A 21,896-nucleotide genomic window follows, 5' to 3' on the forward strand; every position below is an offset into this window, starting at 1 on the left:
TATTTATTTTTTATTTTTTCCTTTAAAATGAAATTGTATTTTAAAATCACCACAACTGATAATATACAACGATAGTGTTTTTTGAGCCTTGAAGAATAATAAAATTAAAGGATAGTTTTAATACATAAATTTATTATTATCGCTCTAGTGTAATACTTAAAAAATTAAAGCTATTCGATACTCTATGATTCAATTTATGCAATAAAATTTGTCAGAAGTGAATTTACAAGGTTCTCTCATACTCCTTACTACTACCCTACACCCCCTTCACAGTCCCAGCACATCATATCACACTCAATGCTTGAAATTGCCCATTAAAGACTTGCAATACTTTTCTAACCTTGTGTTCTTGTAATTCAATGGTTTAAAATTGCTATATTTTTGTGAAAATATTGGTTAATGTCAATATAATTATAATATTGATTTAAATAAATAAGTGCCTTGTATTTGATTGATAGTCATATACATAAGATTGTTAATTTAAAACATGATTTTATTATTGCAAAAACTCATTTATAGGAAAACAGTTGTTTTATTAAACTGTTCAGTGTATTATACATAGTAATAAACAATTATTATCTAGTTAGGCTAATACTATTCACAGTAAAAATGTTATGTTGTATTTTGCTCATACAGAGTTCAATTATTTTTTCAGTGTTACAGATACGATAATTGTATTCGTAATTAATTATAAATTATTTAATGCCAGCAATTAAATTAATAATTTAACAATTTTTGAATTCTTTCATAATTTTATGTTAGGTACCCATAGGTGAAATTTACAACTATCATCGATAAATCATTGAGTGGGTAGTTATAGGAAATATATGTAATCTGAAGCGATTTATTCTGGTACGACAAATAAAAGAACGCTGAACGATCACTACAATGATGTCATTACATCAATCGGCAGGGTAAAGACGGAAAATCATGAGATGGTTTTCTCTGATTTTTAAAATGGTTGGGCTGGGTTGATTTTATTTTATTATTGCATAGAAGATCTATATAATAGTAAGTACCACCTTAGTTAATTAATAAAACAGGAGTTTGACGAGAATTATGACAATCGTGATTCGTGAATAATATTATAATTTACGCATGTATCAACTATCAATGCTTCAAGTTTTAATAATAACTTTTTATTTATTCGTCACTCCTTTACAACTTCTCTGATGCACCTCCAACCGGTCAGGGTCGAATGTCCGTTTGCACCGATCGCATGGCACAAGTTGTGACAAGTACGATTTCCAGTGCTCTTCTCTGGTAGCCCGCTGGTCCACCTTGCCCGTCGCTGAAAAACGTACCGCAACGATGTAATTATTATTTTCCAATATTCGTTAACAAATAACAATGTAATATGATTACATCAAATATATGATTAGTAATTATAATAAAGTCCGAATTTTTTGACTTTTTATGGCATCTATGCTATTGGATTAATAATAGTAATATAAATTATAATATGGATAAATGGTAAGTTCTTATATTCTGTGCACAAATTAATTATCAAACGTATTTTCATGCTAATTATGATAAATGGGCATTTACTAAATTAGATCCATTGAGTATTTGGTAGAGAGGTACTCACACATTGTCTTGATTATTGCATTTTTATGAGGATTTCTTACTTTCTTAGATCTAATATTAGAGATTTGAACCTAACACCTTCCTTGGTTAGTGCGCAAAAAAACATTGGTAGGATACTAACTAGGATTGCACTTTTACCTTTATTAATTTGGTATTATACATTATTTTTGAGTGTTTGAGCTTTGTTCTTAATGTACCGTGGTATTATTCGTTAACGTAGCAGATAAATAGTTTACCTACTACCAAGGTGGATATATATATATATATATATCCACCTTGCCTACTACCTAGGTTAATGTACCCTACACTGCACATTTATTGGCTTAAAATTTCTTTTGATTTAAAATCGTTCACGAAACTAAAACATAATTTAGATACTCGATTTAATCATTATTACATCATTTATAACCTGACTATAATTGTCTATAAGTTATAACTATACAACGTACAAATATCTAGTTTACCTAAATTATCTAAATTACATTTGAAGCCGTTAACTAAATGAGTGTTTTGTTTGAAATTTTGAATGGAGAATCGTCATGCCATCGGTACACGTAACACCGACATGCAAAAAAGTATTCAAATATAGGTAAGTAGGTACCATGATAAGTCCGTAAACAATTTATTTAGAGTCAAACTCGATAACTTGAGAACAAAATGAATACCTATCTATTTATAAATTGAGTTTTTCATAGTATTTTGTGAAGACTGATGTTTTATACTTTGGTACAATTTTTAACTGCTATTAGTTACAATGTCATGTTACATTCTTGTTTTTGATGTGTTAGTGGTTGGTAATAACCTAAGTTGGTGTAAATTGTTTAAAATATACTGAATAAGAGCTATTTGATTAAAACGAATATTATGATAGGTACCTAAACCTATACACACTAATACTTAAATAGTATTTTATTGTAGAAATGATATAAAAAATACAACTATGTACACAACATCATATTACCAATAGCTCTAAATTTGGTAAATTTTTAATAAATTGAATAAATTTTTTTTTAATTTTAACCAGAAAATGTTCTTATTTATTTTAAAATTTGAATTTAAAAAAAAAATGATTTTTTAAGTTTTCATTTTTTAAACATTACTTACCTAGACTTATAATGCGTATAGTTACTTATTAAATTTAAAAAATTGGATTAACATTTAGCGTGGGAATCTGATCAGCAAATATTAGATAAGTAACCTCGATACTTATGTTGCACTTGACCAAATGTAAATAATGTGATCATAATGATCATGTATTACATGACATTTTCAAATTTTCGTTTAATACTTTTATAATGTAAGTACTTGGAACATTTTTTAAGAGAGTGCTCTAGAATATGAAATAAAAATATGCTTACAATTTAAAAAAGGTGAGAAACTTTTAAAGAAAAATAGTTCAAAAAATTGGATGATTGTAAACTCCGCTAGAATACTGGTTAAGATAAAAAGGTACTAAAAGGTCTAATGTTAAACTCCGCCAATTTTTTTTCCACCAGTTTCAAAATTCGAATTTAAAAAAAAAATATTGTAGGTAATTGTATCACATCATTTTAGTTTACATATATGAGTATATGACATATACCTAACTATATATTTTTGGATTATTTGGTATAACAATTATTTATTATGATTTTTTTACTATAGTTAAAATATTTAATGCGGACGATTATTAATTAATATTATGAAAAATATGATTGTATGTTATTAGGTATAACGATTATTTAGGTATTATGATTTTTTTACTATGATTTAAATATTTAATGTGAACAATATGATATTATATTATTTTATAATTTTTTTTTAATAATATATCGTATTATTTTATAATAGGTACTACCTACTTGATTTTCTTTACTGGCGGAGTTTACATGAACTCAATTTTACCTGATTTTTTTCAGTGGCGGAGTTTACATGCGTTCCAAAAAATTAGATATTTTTTTGTAAAAACATTATATTTTAATTACCTAACTAAAATAATATTAACACTGTTTTTTAAAAATATCAAAAGTTAACTGATTAAATATCAAATTTTATAGATAGTGTGTAATGCCCTTTCATTCTGCATATGCCTACTTACTAAACACAGACTTAAGAAATTATATGGGTGCCGGATATAGTAGATACTGTTGCTATATACATTATTATAATATAGGTACCTAGCTTAGGTACATTATACGCCAAACACAATAGTGTATCACATTACCTTCGTCGATGATCACCTCCGGTTTAGTGGGTACAGGTCGTCGGAGATGCGGTGCTAAGCTATCATTTTCTCGGGTCCACTTGATCAGACACTGAGGTTCGTGAATCCCTATGGACGCGGTCCCGAACAGGCGACCGCACACGTAACACGGCGCCGGTTTCTTTTTTGGCCTGTCCATGATTACTGCCGTTTTAGTAGGTAATTTCGGCGGCTGTCAAAAACGGAATATTATATTGTTGGTATTACGTTTTACTGTATAAAAATTTAACTAGACTAGACAAAACGACGGTGTACCTTGCATAGTTATAAAAATATGTATTACCTATTATTACTATTTATTGAACATAGTAATATTTTTATCGTCATTATTTCAAAAACGTTTAGTTTTTGAAAATATTTTTTTACATAATTATAAGTAATAAAAAAAGAAAAATTTTCTATAATCAACTATAATTTTCAAGTTGATTACTTTTTTCATTTTTATAATAGGTATATAATTATAATTTATGTAGGTAACATACATTTTTAGAATTTTTTTTTTTTTTTGACAATTATGTAAAAGACATTTTTTTAAAAGTTTTAGAATAGAGTAAACTAGTAGGAGTTCTATACGGTCGTCTTATACCACACACCTCGCAACGTTGACGACTTCAGCGCACTTAATACATGATAATAAATATATGCATATACCTACTAATAATACATTATGTTCATACTTTTTCTTCTTCTATTATACCCTTGTTGTTTATGTAAGGGTAGATGATCGATAAACGATTTCGTTATATTATATACCTGGTATTATTATACATTATACTATTTATACTTATATAACTTGTTTATAAGTATGTGTCTATAAGTACCTAATACCTAGCTACGACGTCACGATGATGCCTTAAATGTATATAGGTACCTATAAGAAAATACGTGTAACGTTTTTATAATTAATGATAACTTAGATACGTTGTTTGGATATAATATATTAGTTTTACAATATTATTCTTTGTATACTTGAGTTTGACGTTTTTACTGAAAAGATATACATTTAATATTGGCATGCGAAATAATATCGTTGCGGATGATACAATTATATGAAAACTGCCGGTCGTTCTTCATAGTTTAAAATTAATATTCTAGTATGGCCATGTTTTACTGTACGCAGTTTGTATTTTGTGTATTTCTGTACCTTTATTAAGACTGTCTAGTTCAAAATGTTTCAAGGATGTAAATTTAAATAATCGACTTAACAGCTTTCATTTTTACGAGTGTAGTTCAATTGAAAATTATGATAACAATTTTTTATAATGATAGTAAATATTTTTACCTGTTATTTTTGTTCTTTAATAAATAACAATAGGGGCATTTTTTACTCAGACTTTTATTCCTATGGCTATATTTTACTGCTATTCAGGAACCTATTAATTAAGTTTAAATGATCACTAGTTGTGGATCAACATTTTGCAGAATATTCTTTATCCTTGACTCACAGGTCTGTTCAAATTATGTAAAAGATAATATTAACATGTAATAACGTTAATATTTTTAGAGAAAATGAGTATTTATCTTTAAAAAATTTCCTTGGGTATATTATATTGTATATTTAGTCATTTATTATATTATATAGTATATAAAATTTGTAAAAAATTAACTGCTGGATTATTATTAATAATTTAACATATTTTATTTATTACCTACTTGCAATAAGATGTAGGTATAATATTTATATTTATGTACCTATATACAATATACGCCATATTATATTATAGGTGCATTAAATCTGCATAAATTTTATGAAATGACGTAATTGACCTAGACAAAGATTAAGGAAAATAATATGCATTATATTTGGTCTCCTCAAATATTTTACCATGGTAATTTATTATATACCTAATTAACGTCAGACAAAAAAAAATTTTATGACAATCGAATAAGCGATTTATAATTTTAGTAGTTATAAATTGATATTTTTTAATGTCTCAACATTTTATTATTTATTTATTTCAAAACATAAAGTATGGTTACAAAATATTATACAACCTACGAATACCTATAGTAGAATACATTTGCATGGTTCTCAATAGAAAAAATACATTAAATGAATATCTAAAATAAATATTGCTTATATTTATCATAACACGTAAATTAAAAGAACTAATCACTCATCAATCGTCAGATTATCAATAGGTAGTTTAGAAGTTGGCAAATTTAAAGTACACCCAGCAATATTTTTAATGATTATCCACTTACCGGCACTGTTTTTTTCTTGGATTCAATACAAACTCTTGCGTGGGCTTCGAGTCTGTTTGCTAGGAACTTCCGTTGGCAAAAATCGCATGGTACCAAATTTGACTGCAATAATAATGCATTATAATATGTCTAAGGGTTTTGTTAATATGAAATGTCATCAATTTATCTATCTAAAAAAGCCGTATCATTTTACCATTTGAATTAAAAATTGTCATTGTTTGACTATATATATATATAATATACACCTTCGTATGTACACCAATGTTTGGGCGTACAAATAAAGCGTATAACCAGTTATAATAGTTGATTATACCATAAATGAATTAACTGCATCATATGAGTCATGACTTCTACCCACTCGCATTCGTTGCAGAGTTGGTTTTCAGTTCATCGAACTTCAACACTATGTATTGACTTTTAAGATAATATGATTTGGCTAGAAATTTAATTTTTCTTTAGTTTATTATACCTGAGTGGCTTCCCATGCTAACTGATTCCAATCATCAACAGAAATAGTTTGGTTTTCTGGTTTCTTTGGCATAGTTCTTTGTAAATGTTCTGGTAATCGAGAATTTTCTTGGGTCCATTTCTATTTAAAAAAATATATTTAGACATTAACGAATTTAAGAATATTTATTTTTTACAGTAATTATTCGTCCATTTACCAATAGTTTTTAGAGATATTATTGTGAAGTTCCTATTTTATAATGCTATATATATATATATACGTTTATAGTATATATTATGTTAAATGTTTTATAGTTTCAATGTCAATTCAAAATCAATAGTATTATATATGATACGTTTGAAGAATAGAAGCGTATATAGGTACATAAAATACATTAAAATAATAATATATGTAGTATGTAAAAGTAATACAACATAATATAGACATTTGAATTGTATAGGTACGCATTACAATTTTTTTTAATTATTTTTTTTTTTTACTTTCTCCCTATACATTTTTGAGTAAAAAAGTTCAAAATTAAAAAAGTAACGGTGAGCCATATTATTATTATTAATGATTGAATTTAGGAAAGTTGCAATATCAAGTCTGTAGAATTTAGATAACAATTTGAAAAAGTATTTTTTTTTTATTGTGTTCAATATTCCTCTAAACTATAACTTAGGCCTTAGGAAAACACTATCCAAAACTTTATAAAAATGTCATCAAACGTGGTTTCAACAAAATTCTACTTACAATCATTTTTATATGATACGATTAATCATTTTAGATCTCCAACATCTTGTCAATATAATATAATATAACTGACATTTAAAATTAAATTTATAATATATATAAGTCTTGAAATTTCATTAATTTTATAAATTATTATGAAACCATTTTTACTAATTAAATAACACTATATTGACGTTAAATAAGGCATAGTAATGGGGAGTATGTTTATGATTGAAGGTTAGGTTAGTGAGAGCTATGGCCAGGGGTGGATTTAGGTATGTGGTGGGCCCTGGGCGGAATATACTGTGGGGGCCCCTTATAAATAAACAAAGAAATATATTTTTTTTACTTATTGAATAATATTTATTATTATGTTTAGTAGTAGTAACACTAATAACAATTAACTACTACCTATTTAATAATAAATAATTATAAAAATAATCAAATCGAGTATAACTAGTATATTAAGTAATATTATCATTTATCATAATATTCAGTGTAAGTAATTAAATGAAAAATAATAAATAAAAATAATAAAAATTAAAAATAATAATGTCAAGTAATTAAAATTAAATGCCGGGAACTTTTCTTAATTTTATTTGTACAAACTTATCAATAACATTTTGAAAATCAAGTTTTCTTAAAATATCAGACTCGGAGCTCATTATCGCTAGTTGATTCACATTTACTAATATTATTAGTTATTACTTATTACTTATTACTTATTACAATCGACGGTGCACACCGATCGCGGCCGGCATAAACTATCTTATCTTGATTTTTAGAGACCATTCATTGTCAATACATCTATTATTAGTTAGTAAATAGTTAGTAAAATAAAAATGTTTAAATGTCCAAAAAAAGTTCAATATTATTTAATTAAATATGTGTAAATATAAATAAAATATTTTTTCTGTATTCTAATTTAAATATCATAAAATTGTGGGGGCCCCGAATTTGGGGGGCCCCTGGGCTGCAGCCCACTCAGCCCTCCCCTAAATCCGGCCCTGGCTATGGCATGCTCTTAACTTTCTGAAGTGTTATAATAATTGATTGAAAACAAGTATATATAGGTATTGTTGTGGTCAGTATGGATGATTGTTATTTGTTTTGACTGTTTTTAGTTTTCTAATTTTCAAGGCCTATATACTCAATAATGATTGATTTTCGTTTAAAAATCAATCTGATTCTAGTACATCGACACTCCTCCCCTCATAAAAAAATGTATATACATATACCTATATAATATTTTCCTATTATTCCTAAATATGTTTTCGACAGACTTTCCAGTAAACAATATTATACAGTAAAACGCATATGATTTGAGTTTATATCAGTTGAAATTTTGTTGATTCAATTATTTTATTAAAATGTTAAAAATGTAAGATTTTAGGTACTTTATTTTATAAATAATTATTTGATCGATTATAGAATAAATAAATGAAAATATAATTTAAGTAAGAAAGTACTTGATATTTGATTATACTTTAGTTTGGAAGCTAAATAAATAATAATTAATAAAGTTTAAGAAATTTAAATTTTCAATTTATCATGCCTTGTTGATTTACAATAAAAATGTAGCATAAAATCATATTTTTTTACCTAATCAGATTTAATTTTTGTGTATGTAATTATAAATAAGTATTATATTTCGAATAAGTTAAAAAGTCATATATTCTTGTAAGCTTATCATAGATTTCAGTGTTCAGTAGTTCAGTATAATGTTGGGATTTTAATGAAACTAAGTATTTTTTCTATACTGTTCATTGAAGAGAATTATGTAATCTATATAATTATTTATACAATATACCATTCTCAATCAATTAAATTATCATAATAAATTAACCATTGTTATTACAAAATATTATCACTTTAAAGTTTAAAATGTATAGAATCTATTTTAATAATAATGTATTTGTTAACTTTAATTTTATTACATTTTGTTCTCGTTAACTATAAAAATTATTTTATTTATCTAACAATCTATATATTATACCAATCTAACTTTTTAAATATATTGTTAGACACCGCTATAACATTTTATTGTTGAATTAAATTTAATAAAAAACGAGTGACTGTTTGATTGACTTTTTATATTTATTTTAAATTACGAAGTATAAGTGTTATTAAGCCCAATTAATTGAGTTTGGTATAAGTTTTATTGATACCGGCAGATTATTGCAAAAACTATACTCGTTATGTACTATAACATCCTCTTTTAAACAATGGGAGTAGCGTTTCAAAAACTGTAATATAGACATATTACGGACTTCCTGAGCAAGCAGCTACCTATATAGACCCACACCCATTATTATTTTTGCTCTCACATTGAATGCATTGTGTTTTGACTGTGTAAACTGTGTACAGTATAAACTATACTAAAAATAGAAGTACAGTTGAGGTTGAAAAAAAAATAAACTTATAATCAAGGAAGAATTCAACTTTCCTATATAGATAAACGAAGAAAAACAGTACAAATTAATGTTTTTTTTTTATTAAACACTGTAGGTTCACTTCCCACGTTTAACCTATATTCAACTGAACACACATACATTCGAGGTATCCGGTAGTTTTAGTTTCGACTAACTTTTTTTTTATTTAATGCGTCATCAGAAACATGCATTAATATTTAAATTAACCTAATTTCAAAGAAAGTTCGTGTTAAAATTTTATAATAATCAAATATAATTATATCATTTTTTTTACAAAAATCATAAACAGTAATACATAATATTCATTATTTGAAAAATTAGTTTAATACCTATTGTTTGTTATTATTATAATAGTATATACAATATGGATATTAGAATAGAACCTACCTATTTAGTATATTATAATATCATACCTAGTATCTAATAACGGCATATACCTATTATTATTTATCATATCGGGGATGTCGATGTATAGCTATGGTCACGAAGTATAATTTATCAATGTTTGTTAAAAAATATTTTGAAATGCAAAACTAAAATGAAAAAAAATACCTAATGAGACAAAATATAATAAAAAAAATACGATATTTCAAGTTCAAGGACAATAAATAATTATAGTGTACCTACCCAATAAAAATAGAAATTCGTGATAAATCGAATATATTCTTGTTTTGCTTTTTATTATTAATAAAATACTAATATTTTTCCAAGTCAACTTTTTAGTTTTTAAATTTTTTAGTAGTAAAAATAATGTTTTAACTATTTTTTTTTGCACTGTACCTATCAATATAATATTTAAATAGCCTATAAATGGACTTGCATATAAATTTAAGTGTATTTATTCAAATTAAAAAAAGAAATAGTTAAGCTTTTATAGACGACATTGTCGACATCTATTATAGAGCTATTTATAGTAGTGCTTTTATACGAATTATTTACATTTTTTAAATGCTAATAAATTGGTATACTTTTTACCTATAACCCCTAGGCACTGTCTTGGGGAATAATTATTATGGCGTACCTTGAGACATTGAGGTTCGTGAAATGGCAACGAAGCAGTACCGAATTCTTTACCACACAAATAGCACAAGACAAGCCTTTTCTTCCTTGCTGAACCAACAGCCGTTGGAACCCATTTTTCTGGTCTATATTCTTCAGATTTTTCTTCTTTTTTGTCGCTATTAATGTTCTCCTTAACATTTTCCTGTTCGTTTGACGGAGACATCTTTTGGATACGTTGCCGAATTGGTGGAGTGGGAGCAATCGGTTTCACTTTAATCGGTAAATAACTTTTACGATTCTTCGATGTTTGTTTAGATACTTCTGGCAAGCTTAGCACGCTTTTTCGGTCCTTGGTTTTCACCCGGTATGTTCTACTGTTAAATTGTTGACAAACCGGACGTTTTGTAGTTGATGGCCGTACTTCCGTTCCATTCTCTGTCTGCTTGTCCAACGGTGGTTTACCCAACGTGGCTGTGTCTGGCCGCCTTGAAATACCCACAACTTCCTGTTCAGTTACCATTGCCGTTTTTGACTTTTTTTTGGCTGATGTCTTCTTTTGGACTGACGATTTTACAGCCGAAGTTGCATCCTTTGAAATGGTTTTTAATCCTAAAAAATGCGCACCATAATACACATTTTTGATTTCATAAAACATCATTACCTATTTATTATACCTATTATAATAGGTATGTAATATAATTTATATTTTAATATTTAACCTATACATATATAGATTAAGAGTAAATTTCACAAAATTTCATTTAGAAAAGTGAATGTTATAAATCAGAAATTTCTTATTAGTATAGGTACATTTTTATTGTATGCTTCATTATAAAACCTATTATCAACATTTTACAGTACAGATTTCATATTTATTGGTTTAATTTTTATATTGCATTTTTTGTTTTCGATAGAAAATAAAAGTCATAAATTTAAGACGCAAAAATCTCATATTATTGCTAAAAAGAGAATTTTTATTATTAATTGTATACAATTTATAGGTTACTACCTACCTACATGTCACATGTGGTAAGTTTATTTTAATTTTAAAGAATAAATTTGTATCCATTTTTTATACAAATAACCCGTTACCATGGATAACATTCTAGTTTGTTGATGTTGTGTAGAAAAATCGATGTATTAGCTAACAATTTAAACTTTAATCATAATTAGTCAAGTACAAAAATGTTAAACTTAAAAAAGTATTTAAAATATAAACAGATACTATGTACATTATTACATGTATATATTTTAACTAGTTATGTTAATAATGCTGCAATCGTTTATACAATCTCTTATTTTTCTAATTATATATATTCAAAATTCAAAAATATTATGGGTTGTGCGATTTTGTTAGCATATAAGGTACCTTACTTTATATATTAGTTTGGGGTTTTTCATATGGATTATTCACCTGTAGTTTTAAAAACATAGTTGTCTTATTTTTATTTTTAATTATCTATTTATCTTATTACAAATACAATCACAGTTTTGAAATTATATTTTATTATTGTATCCATTGTGTGAGTATACTTCATAAAAATGATTTAAAACAAATGATTATTAATTTTAAAAATGTATAACTGACATTTATCTGTTTTATAGACTAATAAATCTAATTATTAATTATTATTTATCTCATATTTAGATTAGGGATCTCATAATGATAATTTAATTGTATCTATAGATAATATCATCATTTGTCAAAATTAAATTGTGTTTTCCCTAGGATAGGTTAAAGGACATAATTAATAAATATTTACACGAATACCTTATATTCTGTCAAAAAAACCTACATCATAATGTTTTAAATTTTAGCAAATGAATAACAATAACTTATAAAATTTCAATTTAATCTAAATAAACGCATTAAATATAAAGCATAAGTACGTACATTAAAAATTATTAATACATTTTTGAATAAATATAAGTAATGTATTTTTATTTTTTATACAATATACATATCAAACACAGTTAACATATTGTATTATAATAAACTGTTTAAAATTATTGAACTAACTTGAAAGCATTATTTTCTTGAACATGGTCGGAAATCTTTTTGACTTCAAAGTTGTAGCATTAGTAGTAGTAGTAGTAGTAGTATCCATAGAATTGTTCATATTTTTTTTAAAACATTTAATACGACAGTATTTTTTAAATTTAATTTAATAAATCTAAGTTTTTGTCTTTAAATAAAATTTTAATGATTTTTTTGACCATTGTTATTCATTTTAAATTAATTTTATAAAAACATCAAAAACATCAGGCTAAAATAGTCGTCATTACACATCATCATCAAACGTCAGTCAGTGACTACACGCAAAACGTAACTGAAAACACACACAACTGATACCAGGTTGTACCTATATAAACTACGCCTTTCGCATATGATACGTAGGTATCTATATTTTCTAGATATAATTTTTATGGTGTAATTTAAACAATTCCCGGTTAAATATAATTACCTGTGTTTTATTTTGGTATAGTTATGTTTAAATATCTTTATGAAATTTTTATTCAAATGTGAACAATATTGATTTTATAAAAACTATTTATGTTTCAATAAAATAAAACAACATGAATGATCGAATAATTTAATAGTATAGTGTGTACTATACTAAATAGTAAATGTTAAAATAATTTTATGATTTAAGTTTATAGTTTTATTGCATGAAATATTTAAGTATTCAATGTAAGAAATCTTCATAAAAAAACATGTTGTGGATAAAAAGACTAAAAAATTATAAATTAAAAATGCTATTACAATATTAAATTGGACTCATTTTCTTGTGTACTTATTTTGATTTTAAGTTGAATTATAAAATGGATTTTGAATTAAAAAAAAATTAAATGACCATAGTTTAAAAAAAAATTATATGAAAACTAATTGAAAATTATTTGGGATATTATCCAGTAAATATAATCATAATTATCACTATCATTATCATTATCACTGATGAGGGTTCAATATTATTAAATATTATTATTAGAATTGTTCATATCATAAGTTTATGGTTCAGTTAGGCTAATATTTTTAGTATAAACAAAAGTTGAGTATTTCTTAAACAGTTGAATTAACTCTTATGATTTTATTAGTGAAGATTAATAATATTTTTATAAAAATGCTGCTTATAATTTTCTAGACATACCTAGTTCATTGGTATAATTGGAATAGTACAAAGAGTTGTATTATCACAAGTCTATTTTTAAAGGCCTATACTCTATAGGACTGATCGTTGAGATCTTTGGAATTAACTGATCCAGTTGTGTCTCCACAAAATAAAAGTTAGGATATAATATAATATATATTATGTTTAGTTGAATGTGTTTTTTTCTAGTTACAATTGTTCTATCAAGTGACACAATTTCCAGAAATGTGTATTTTTTTATAAATCTTATTTAATATGTTGTATACGTTGTAGTAAAATTTATATTTAAATTTCAGTTATGAGAAAATTTTTAAGAAACACCCCCTCCCTCCAAAAAATCTTTGCTGCATCACTGGTCGTTATTCACTCTTCATTCACTAGTCACTACTTACTTCCCCAGTTTAAATTATTATCTTTGACCGTGCCAAAGTGAAAACCAAGGCAGGAACAAATATTTATTATTATTTATAGGTAGTTAAAATTATTTTTCGTCTACCAAAATTTGAAAGTACACCACTGAATTAGTTAACCTAAATAACTCAAGAAATGAAAAAACTAATTAGAGTTTTCCTATAATTCATCTCAAACAGCTTATTAACCTTTGAGGTTTTATAGATATACTCGAAAAAATCATTACGATAAATTACCATTCAATCCTTACTCAGAATCAGAATTTAAAGTACTAATATTTAATAAATGTTTTGAATAAACGTATTAAAAAATCATAGTATACTTAATATATACTTTAAAATTCAAACGTCATAAATCATAATAGGTATATAACTAATTAGGTACAACCTAATTTTAAATTTTACACAAACTTAGGTTAGGTTTTCCACAAATAATTTTATGTTACGTTAATATATTTATAATTTTTAATTTTTAATTATTTTTTTATAATAGCCATTGTCCTCCCTGTCCATGTCCCATAGCTATGATAAAAAAATATGCCAATATATAATACTTATATTTGGTATATATTGTTCGAAAAATTTATCTAGTATCTATTCTGTATTCTATAGTATATACATTTTTTACTTTGATATTATTTTAATAATTAAGTACACAATATGCGAATAACTGTTGATATCAAAGCCAAAACAATTTAAAACCACAACAATTAATGTATGGTAAATAATTTAACAAGGTGAAAAAATTAAAACAATAGTTCTTTGTGTAACGTATGATATCTACGTCACGTATATTATTATGTAGTTACCTACTAGTTTATTTAAGAGTTTGTGGTTAAAGTAACCTAATGTACGTATATACGTTTATGATTTGTCCTTACACCTCAATAACTATTTTTCATTATTAGTTAATATTAAATATTATCATTCCTTTTGTTAATGTTTTACTGATCACGAATAAAATAAACTCTCACATTTATATTTTTGATTTTTAATAATTAAGAACAGAACTAATTTCAATTAAGCCTCAGATTTTTAATTTTAATTCAAAATTAAATTAAATTATAAACCATTTCTTTAAGACTTTAATCGTTACATACTTTGATGTTCGATACTCATCATTAGTTATTTATTATTACTACTTTAAACAGATATTACTATTTATTTATAATTATAATTATAAAAATTTGGTTTCAAATTTTTTATACATATTTCTAGTGTAGTAGATTTTCTTTAATATGCAGATCCGAATTAAAAAAATCAAAAACAGATAATAACTTACATATTATGTCCCAGTAAACTTCTTATTAACACTTTAGTTGAATCCCAAAAATCTATACTAAAAAGTAAAAAGTAAAAAATACAATTATTTGAATAAGCTTTGTTAACATACTACGAATATGTGCGATGTACTCTTATTTTTGTTTTTAACTGTATTCAAGTACGCTACAGTTATATTATAACTAAACTGGCTGACTCGACAAACGTTATATTGCCCATGATAAATTTTTATATTTAATAGCTGACTCGACAAATTTAGTTTTGAGAGTGATTTAGAGTATTGTTTAATGTTGTCATCTGCACTACTATACATGTATACCAAATAGCAACAAATACACGTATATAATTGAAAGTTCATTAAAAAGCCTCATAAAAAACTCAACTTTTTCTGAAATTTTCAATTTTATAAACAATTTTTTCAATTTTTCTTTTGTAAAAATCATACTTAGATTATACTGCTATTTTACATTTTGAAAAAATTAGTATGATCGATCTATCCGTTTTTAAATTATGCGCTTACCAACAAACAGCGTTTTATATATTATATTATATTTAGATAAAGAAAAATTTCAATTAAAAATTGTATTAAAAAATATGTTGCATCATATGGACTATCTACCTAGTTATAACTTACAATTTAATTTTGTATCCATTAAAGTAGATACACATATATTTAACAAGTAATAGAATTAATAGTTTGTACCTAATTTATATATGACATTTATGGCGGTCAATTAGGACGAGTGTCGACTATGATGTCAGTCTTATCTAATAACTGAAATATTAACATTGTTCATACTGTCGTAAAGTAAAATACAATAAATACAATCAGGGGCGTACTCAGCTCTTTCCAATTGGGATGATGAGGGGAGAACTGTATTTTGTTTTGTTGATTGTCGTAGACATAAAATGTACCAATGCATAAGAAAAAAAGTTCATGGGGGGATATGACACCCTCATTACCCCCGTGAGCACGCCCCTGAATACAATTGATATTTGATTCAACACTAACGTAATAAAAAATATTATTGTTTAAGATTTCTGATTAAAGTATACCTAACTTAATTTTATACTTTACCAATAGCTAGGTTATCTAATCTGTTTCATTAATTTAAAAACGATCTAATTATTTCATAGAATACCGTTAATCCAAATTTAATGTAATATACATATATACATACTATGTAAGTATACGAGTATAATATATGACTCACAATTTAATTTAAATTAAAAAAATCACTAGTTTTAGATTCTGAACGGAGTTATGAATGTTTTGATTTTACAATGATGGGTGATTTTTTTTTTTGTGTCTGTGTACAGCATAACTAGTCGAAATAATGCTTCAATTTCAAACTTTGGGGGTGGTTTCCGATAGCAAAGTAAATATCCTTAGTGCATTATAGAGGTCAAAAGTAAACATTTTTCAACAGTTTTCAAAAAAATCGATTTTTTTATAATATGGTTGTAATTCAAAAACTAATCACTGTAAATACTTAACATTTTCACCAAATGTTTATGTTAGTGTTATTTATATACAGTTAAATTTTCAATAATGTTTGAATTTTTTTAAGTTATTTATAGATCACTAAAATTTTCGATTTTTTATTAGCGTTTATAGTTCAATTTTTTACGAAATCTGTCGAAAACGCGAATATTTGCAAGTAATTTTGAAGTTGAAAACTCATAAAATTTTTTGTGTTTCAAACTAAGGATTAAAAATACAACACTAAGTTTTCCATAAGTTTTCCTTCAAGTAGCTATAGAGAAAACTCAAAGCATCATTATAGAAAAAATTTTAAATACGTTTGAATTTTAAATTTTGACTAAATAGCGTAACAATAATGATTTATCCTCAAACGATTTTAAATATTTGTTATTATTCAAAAAGTATAAGTCGTAGATACTTGAAAATTTTATAAGTTATTTAGGTTGGTATTTTCTTTACATGATTTAATTTTCAAAATATTTTGACTTTTTTTGAGCTATTTATAGACGACTGAAAATTTTTTTGGCCCAATCAAAATATTTGAAAATTGAATACAAATTTTTGGAAATCATTGGATTCAAATTTAATACACTCCTATAATATATAATAATGATCCACACAGCACCTAATGTACAGCAGATCGGTACCCACTTACATGCTTTTTTTTTATTTCAAATATTTTTTTTGCATATTTATTAATTTTCATACCTACATATTTTACAATTTTCTTTGTGAATATTTTACCTTTTTTAGCTCCTATAATTTCCGTACCTTAGTAATAAACTAATAACTATATTTATATCAAATATCGATTTTAGTGACATGAATAATAATTATATAGCTGACTTACGCCCCTTTTCGAGATAGCAAGGTACCTGTCTATTTTACAGCTGCATCTAAATTGGTTCTCATGCTAAAATCCGTCTCGAAAATTTCTAATAATTTTTGCAAAATATACCGTTGGGATACAAGTAGGAAGTATGTAGAATGTAGATATATTTTTTTGGGGGGGACTTGCATTATCCAAATTAAAGTAGTTCGCACTACATGGTTACTGTTTACAATGCTATGTAAACAAAACTATGTAAACTTTACATAGGTTAGCCTACGGGATTGCAGTAGATGTGCCAGATGTGGGTACACGCAACTTCATTCAGTGGAAAGGTTATGCCTTGAGATCTGTCCCCCCACAATATCCGTCAAGGACTCTAATAAGGTATAAGCACTAAAATAGTTAAAAAAATAATTATATTGTTCAGTTTGTTCTATAGACTATAATGTTATGAGTAATAGGTATATTTTTAATGATTGAAATTTCAAGCTTGGACATTTTTAGAATAAAATTTCGTTTAAATTTATTGATTTGTATAGAGTATATTCATATATTATACACACTCAACAGCGATAATATCTACTATATAAAATATGTTTTTGTCTAATAATTAGCGTGTTATATGAATCATAAAAATTATAGTTATCATTCTTCCTACAATTCATTAGTATTAAGATTTCATTACAAATTATACAACTATAAAATTTTCATAGTAATATAATGGACATCACACTACCTTAGATTTTATACCGATTATCTATCTACAAGCATAAATAATTAATAATTATTATTATTGTATTAATAATGTTATACAAAAATAATTAGTTAAACAAAAATTGTACTAAACGCAACGGAATGACAAGGTTGTTTACTAGTTAAAATATAGACAAACAGACGAATCAGTATAAACTTGTAACTATTCTAAGAAAGGACATAATATAATATAGGTATACCTATAAATCATAGATTAATAGATTATAGAACTCAAAATAGGTTTGAGTGTGATAATTAATGTTATCTCTAACACGACTTCATAGATACTAACATTAAATAAAACCTCCGTTTTGTTATAGTTTCAGAAAATTCAAATACTTACCTACTCGCATATAAGAATCTAAGCAATCTATAACTACAGTATTATGCACAATAAACTGTTAGTGTTATTATATGTAAGTAATCTTGAATTGTGTTATTTTTATGTGTCCTTATTAAGTACTAACCATAGTTCTTGAATAAAAAATATTTCTATATATTATTTTTAACAACTAAAAAGGATATAGAAAAACATGTTGACAAATGATAATCAATTTTAATAATCCAGTAAAATTTATGTAAGTATACCAACAAGTTACTACAGTAGACTTATATTATGTTAATGACAATGTGTAAAACTAAAAACTTAAGTATACTTATGGTAGGTATTTAAAATTTAAATTACTATTATATAATAATATTACCTATGTGGATTGTAGATACAAAAACATCTCAATAAACATTTGCTTGTAGAATTAGATAGGTATATTTTATTTTATTTTAAAACCAATGTCATAAATCAAAATTATTAATTTAAAGTTATTGAGATAGCCCGGCAGGTATTTGAGTATATTTAAATTTATTTCCAATTTAATATTGATGTAAATATTAATTAAAGATAAGAAATGTACAAAGTTATATGATCTCATTATTTATGTTATACACCTAATTGTTCAAAGGTCGAAAACTAGTATAATACACAACACTTTAATATTATTTATATATTTTATACATAATATTATATGCTTATAAGTAGGTAAATATTATTGAGAATTGTATCTTGGAATTAGTTTGTATTATTCTATTGAACAGTAAAGTTGGTGCAATGATCAATTGTTTTCTAAATATTTTTGTGTGATAAATAAGCCAATACATAGTGATAATATGACTACAAACATATTTGTGTCTTTTCAATAATGTGTCTATACATATGATAACAAAAATCAACTAATAAAAACTGAAAAATAAACAATGGTAAGTCATTAATAAATATAATAATAGCGACATCATTATATATAGGTACTGCAAAGAAATACAATTTTTTGTTTACAAAAATTTACTTTTATAACTTTATTTAATGATTTTATTACCTATTTAAACCAATTATTTTTTCTTTAAAATGCACATGAGTTAATTTTTTTTTTAATAAAAATAAATTGTTTAATTTTACACTCAAATATTTCGTCTCCGTATTACAAACGTACAACATAGATAATTTGCATTTAGAAGAACAAACTTTGAGTTGCTAGCCTAATTATTATAGTAAACTTATCTATTATTAAACTTAAATATAAAAAAATAATCTATATTTGAAGGAACGCACTGGAGTTTTAAATTATTTCAAGTAATATCAAGCGAATTATATGTCTGAAAAATATTAGAATAAATTTATAAGAAAGGTTTTCAATTAAAAACTAAAATAATCGTTAAAAACCAACATAAAAATAAATACAGATATTAACAGATCTTTAAGATTAATAATAATTTAAATCAGTTTAATATTAAACCTAATAACTTAAAATTGGTTCTACTGAATCTGAATACAAATTTTCTATTGTATTGTAGGTACATTTCTACATATTCTGTAAGACGGAGTAACTTACAATAGTAACACATTTACATATGTAGTAATAACGTTCTCTAATCTCTCAAGTATTTAACGCTATAAATCGATAATATTATTACTTATTAGTTGTTATTATCTAAAAAAATATTGTATTCATTATTATAAATTTATATACACGTATTTTACAGTAATTAAAACTTTGAACATTATAAATAAAATAAGCAGTAAATAGTTTTTAAATCTTTTGAATATCTTAGTAGAAATTGTAAGATATTTTAATGTGATGAATAATGATAGCATTTAATGAAATCTTGTGTTTAATATTGACAAATAATTTATGAATCATAATTATTATGATTGTTAGTTAATTTTGTATTAAATATTGATGAGGCATTTGCAAGGAAAGGGAGTAGGAGTAACGACGTGAATTTTTTGCTGTATAGTGTTTCAAGTTAATGATCATAATAATACCAGTCAAACTGCATAGAATTATGCCAGTTATTGTATTGTCAACTAAATTAAAATTTTTCATTTAAAAATGAAATCATTAAGCATCTTAAGACTTTATTAATTCGTATTTTAATTTTAAGTGTTTGACATTTCGAAAAGAAGCCACTGAAGAGTATGATAGCTTTTCTTGCTGGTCAACGTATTTAAACGTATAATTAAATAATGAAAAATTTAATATTATATATAGGTTATGAATTAAAAATTATTTTAGTTGTTTTCTATTAGTTTATTATTATGAACATAATTTATCTAAAAACATCGTAATCTAAAAAGCGGAGTTGCCCGATTGCGGCCCGAATACAGGTAGTCGTATTTTATCCCAAATTTAAGTATTCCGATTACATCCAAAAACACATTGGTTCACAAAATACCTTATAATTAATAAAATAAAGGCAATATTTTAAATACTGTATAAGTGTGTACTGGACGTATTTGTATTTGAAATTCAAACTTTTATTATAATATGAAGTACGTCGATATACCTACCTAAATTATTATAAAATAAGTATAAATAAAAAAAAAATATTTAAATACATGGCAAGTATACTATAATATAATTCTTTCTTAATAGATATAATAAAATAAATTGTTTACAATAAAAAGAGATATGAAATACAATTAATTTCTCAATAAATATGTATCTAGTCGAATATTAAAATAATAAATTGTTCACAATAAAAAAATACATTAAATACAATTGATTTATTAATAAATAAGTATAATCTAGTCGAATATTAAAATAATAAATTGTTCACAATAAAAAAAGATATAAAATATAGTTAATATGTCAATGAATAGTAAAATAATCATAGCGTTAGAGGTAGATTTTTAAAACTTATTATTTTTACAAAATCAAAATTAGGTATTTCCAAACTTTTTAATTTTATGATTTGAGTTTGTATGAATTTTTTTTTATTAATTCGTTTAGTTGTTTCCCGGGGAGTACAAAATATAGATTGCATTTTTATTTTGGCATCTGTT

At 25.0% G+C, this 21,896-nt stretch overlaps 1 protein-coding gene across 1 annotated transcript; it reads right to left on the bottom strand.

Annotated features, from left to right (window-relative positions):
* Window positions 1-472: 472 nt before the first annotated feature.
* On the bottom strand, window positions 473-12,983 carry LOC114119524 (zinc finger protein 474-like). Its single transcript, XM_027981104.2, has 6 exons — window positions 12,669-12,983; window positions 10,668-11,257; window positions 6,504-6,623; window positions 6,035-6,136; window positions 3,791-4,001; window positions 473-1,291 (listed from the first exon to the last, which is right to left on the bottom strand). Exons 1-6 carry the CDS (start codon window positions 12,766-12,768, stop codon window positions 1,140-1,142), a joined length of 1,275 nt encoding a protein of 424 aa, XP_027836905.1. The 5' UTR covers window positions 12,769-12,983; the 3' UTR covers window positions 473-1,139.
* Window positions 12,984-21,896: the final 8,913 nt, after the last annotated feature.

Source organism: Aphis gossypii, chromosome 1, assembly GCF_020184175.1.
Source record: "Aphis gossypii isolate Hap1 chromosome 1, ASM2018417v2, whole genome shotgun sequence".
In the NCBI taxonomy this organism is placed as follows: Eukaryota; Metazoa; Arthropoda; class Insecta; order Hemiptera; family Aphididae; genus Aphis; species Aphis gossypii.

Excerpts from the sequence above, each read along its gene's own strand:
- LOC114119524 (XM_027981104.2), bottom strand. The coding sequence starts at position 12,768 with ATGAACAATTCTATGGATACTACTACTACTACTACTACTAATGCTACA. Across the intron at positions 11,258-12,668 it reads CAAGAAAATAATGCTTTCAA|GATTAAAAACCATTTCAAAG; the intron begins GTTAGTTCAATA and ends CGCATTTTTTAG. Across the intron at positions 4,002-6,034 it reads CCAAGAAAAAAACAGTGCCG|CCGCCGAAATTACCTACTAA; the intron begins GTAAGTGGATAA and ends CGTTTTTGACAG.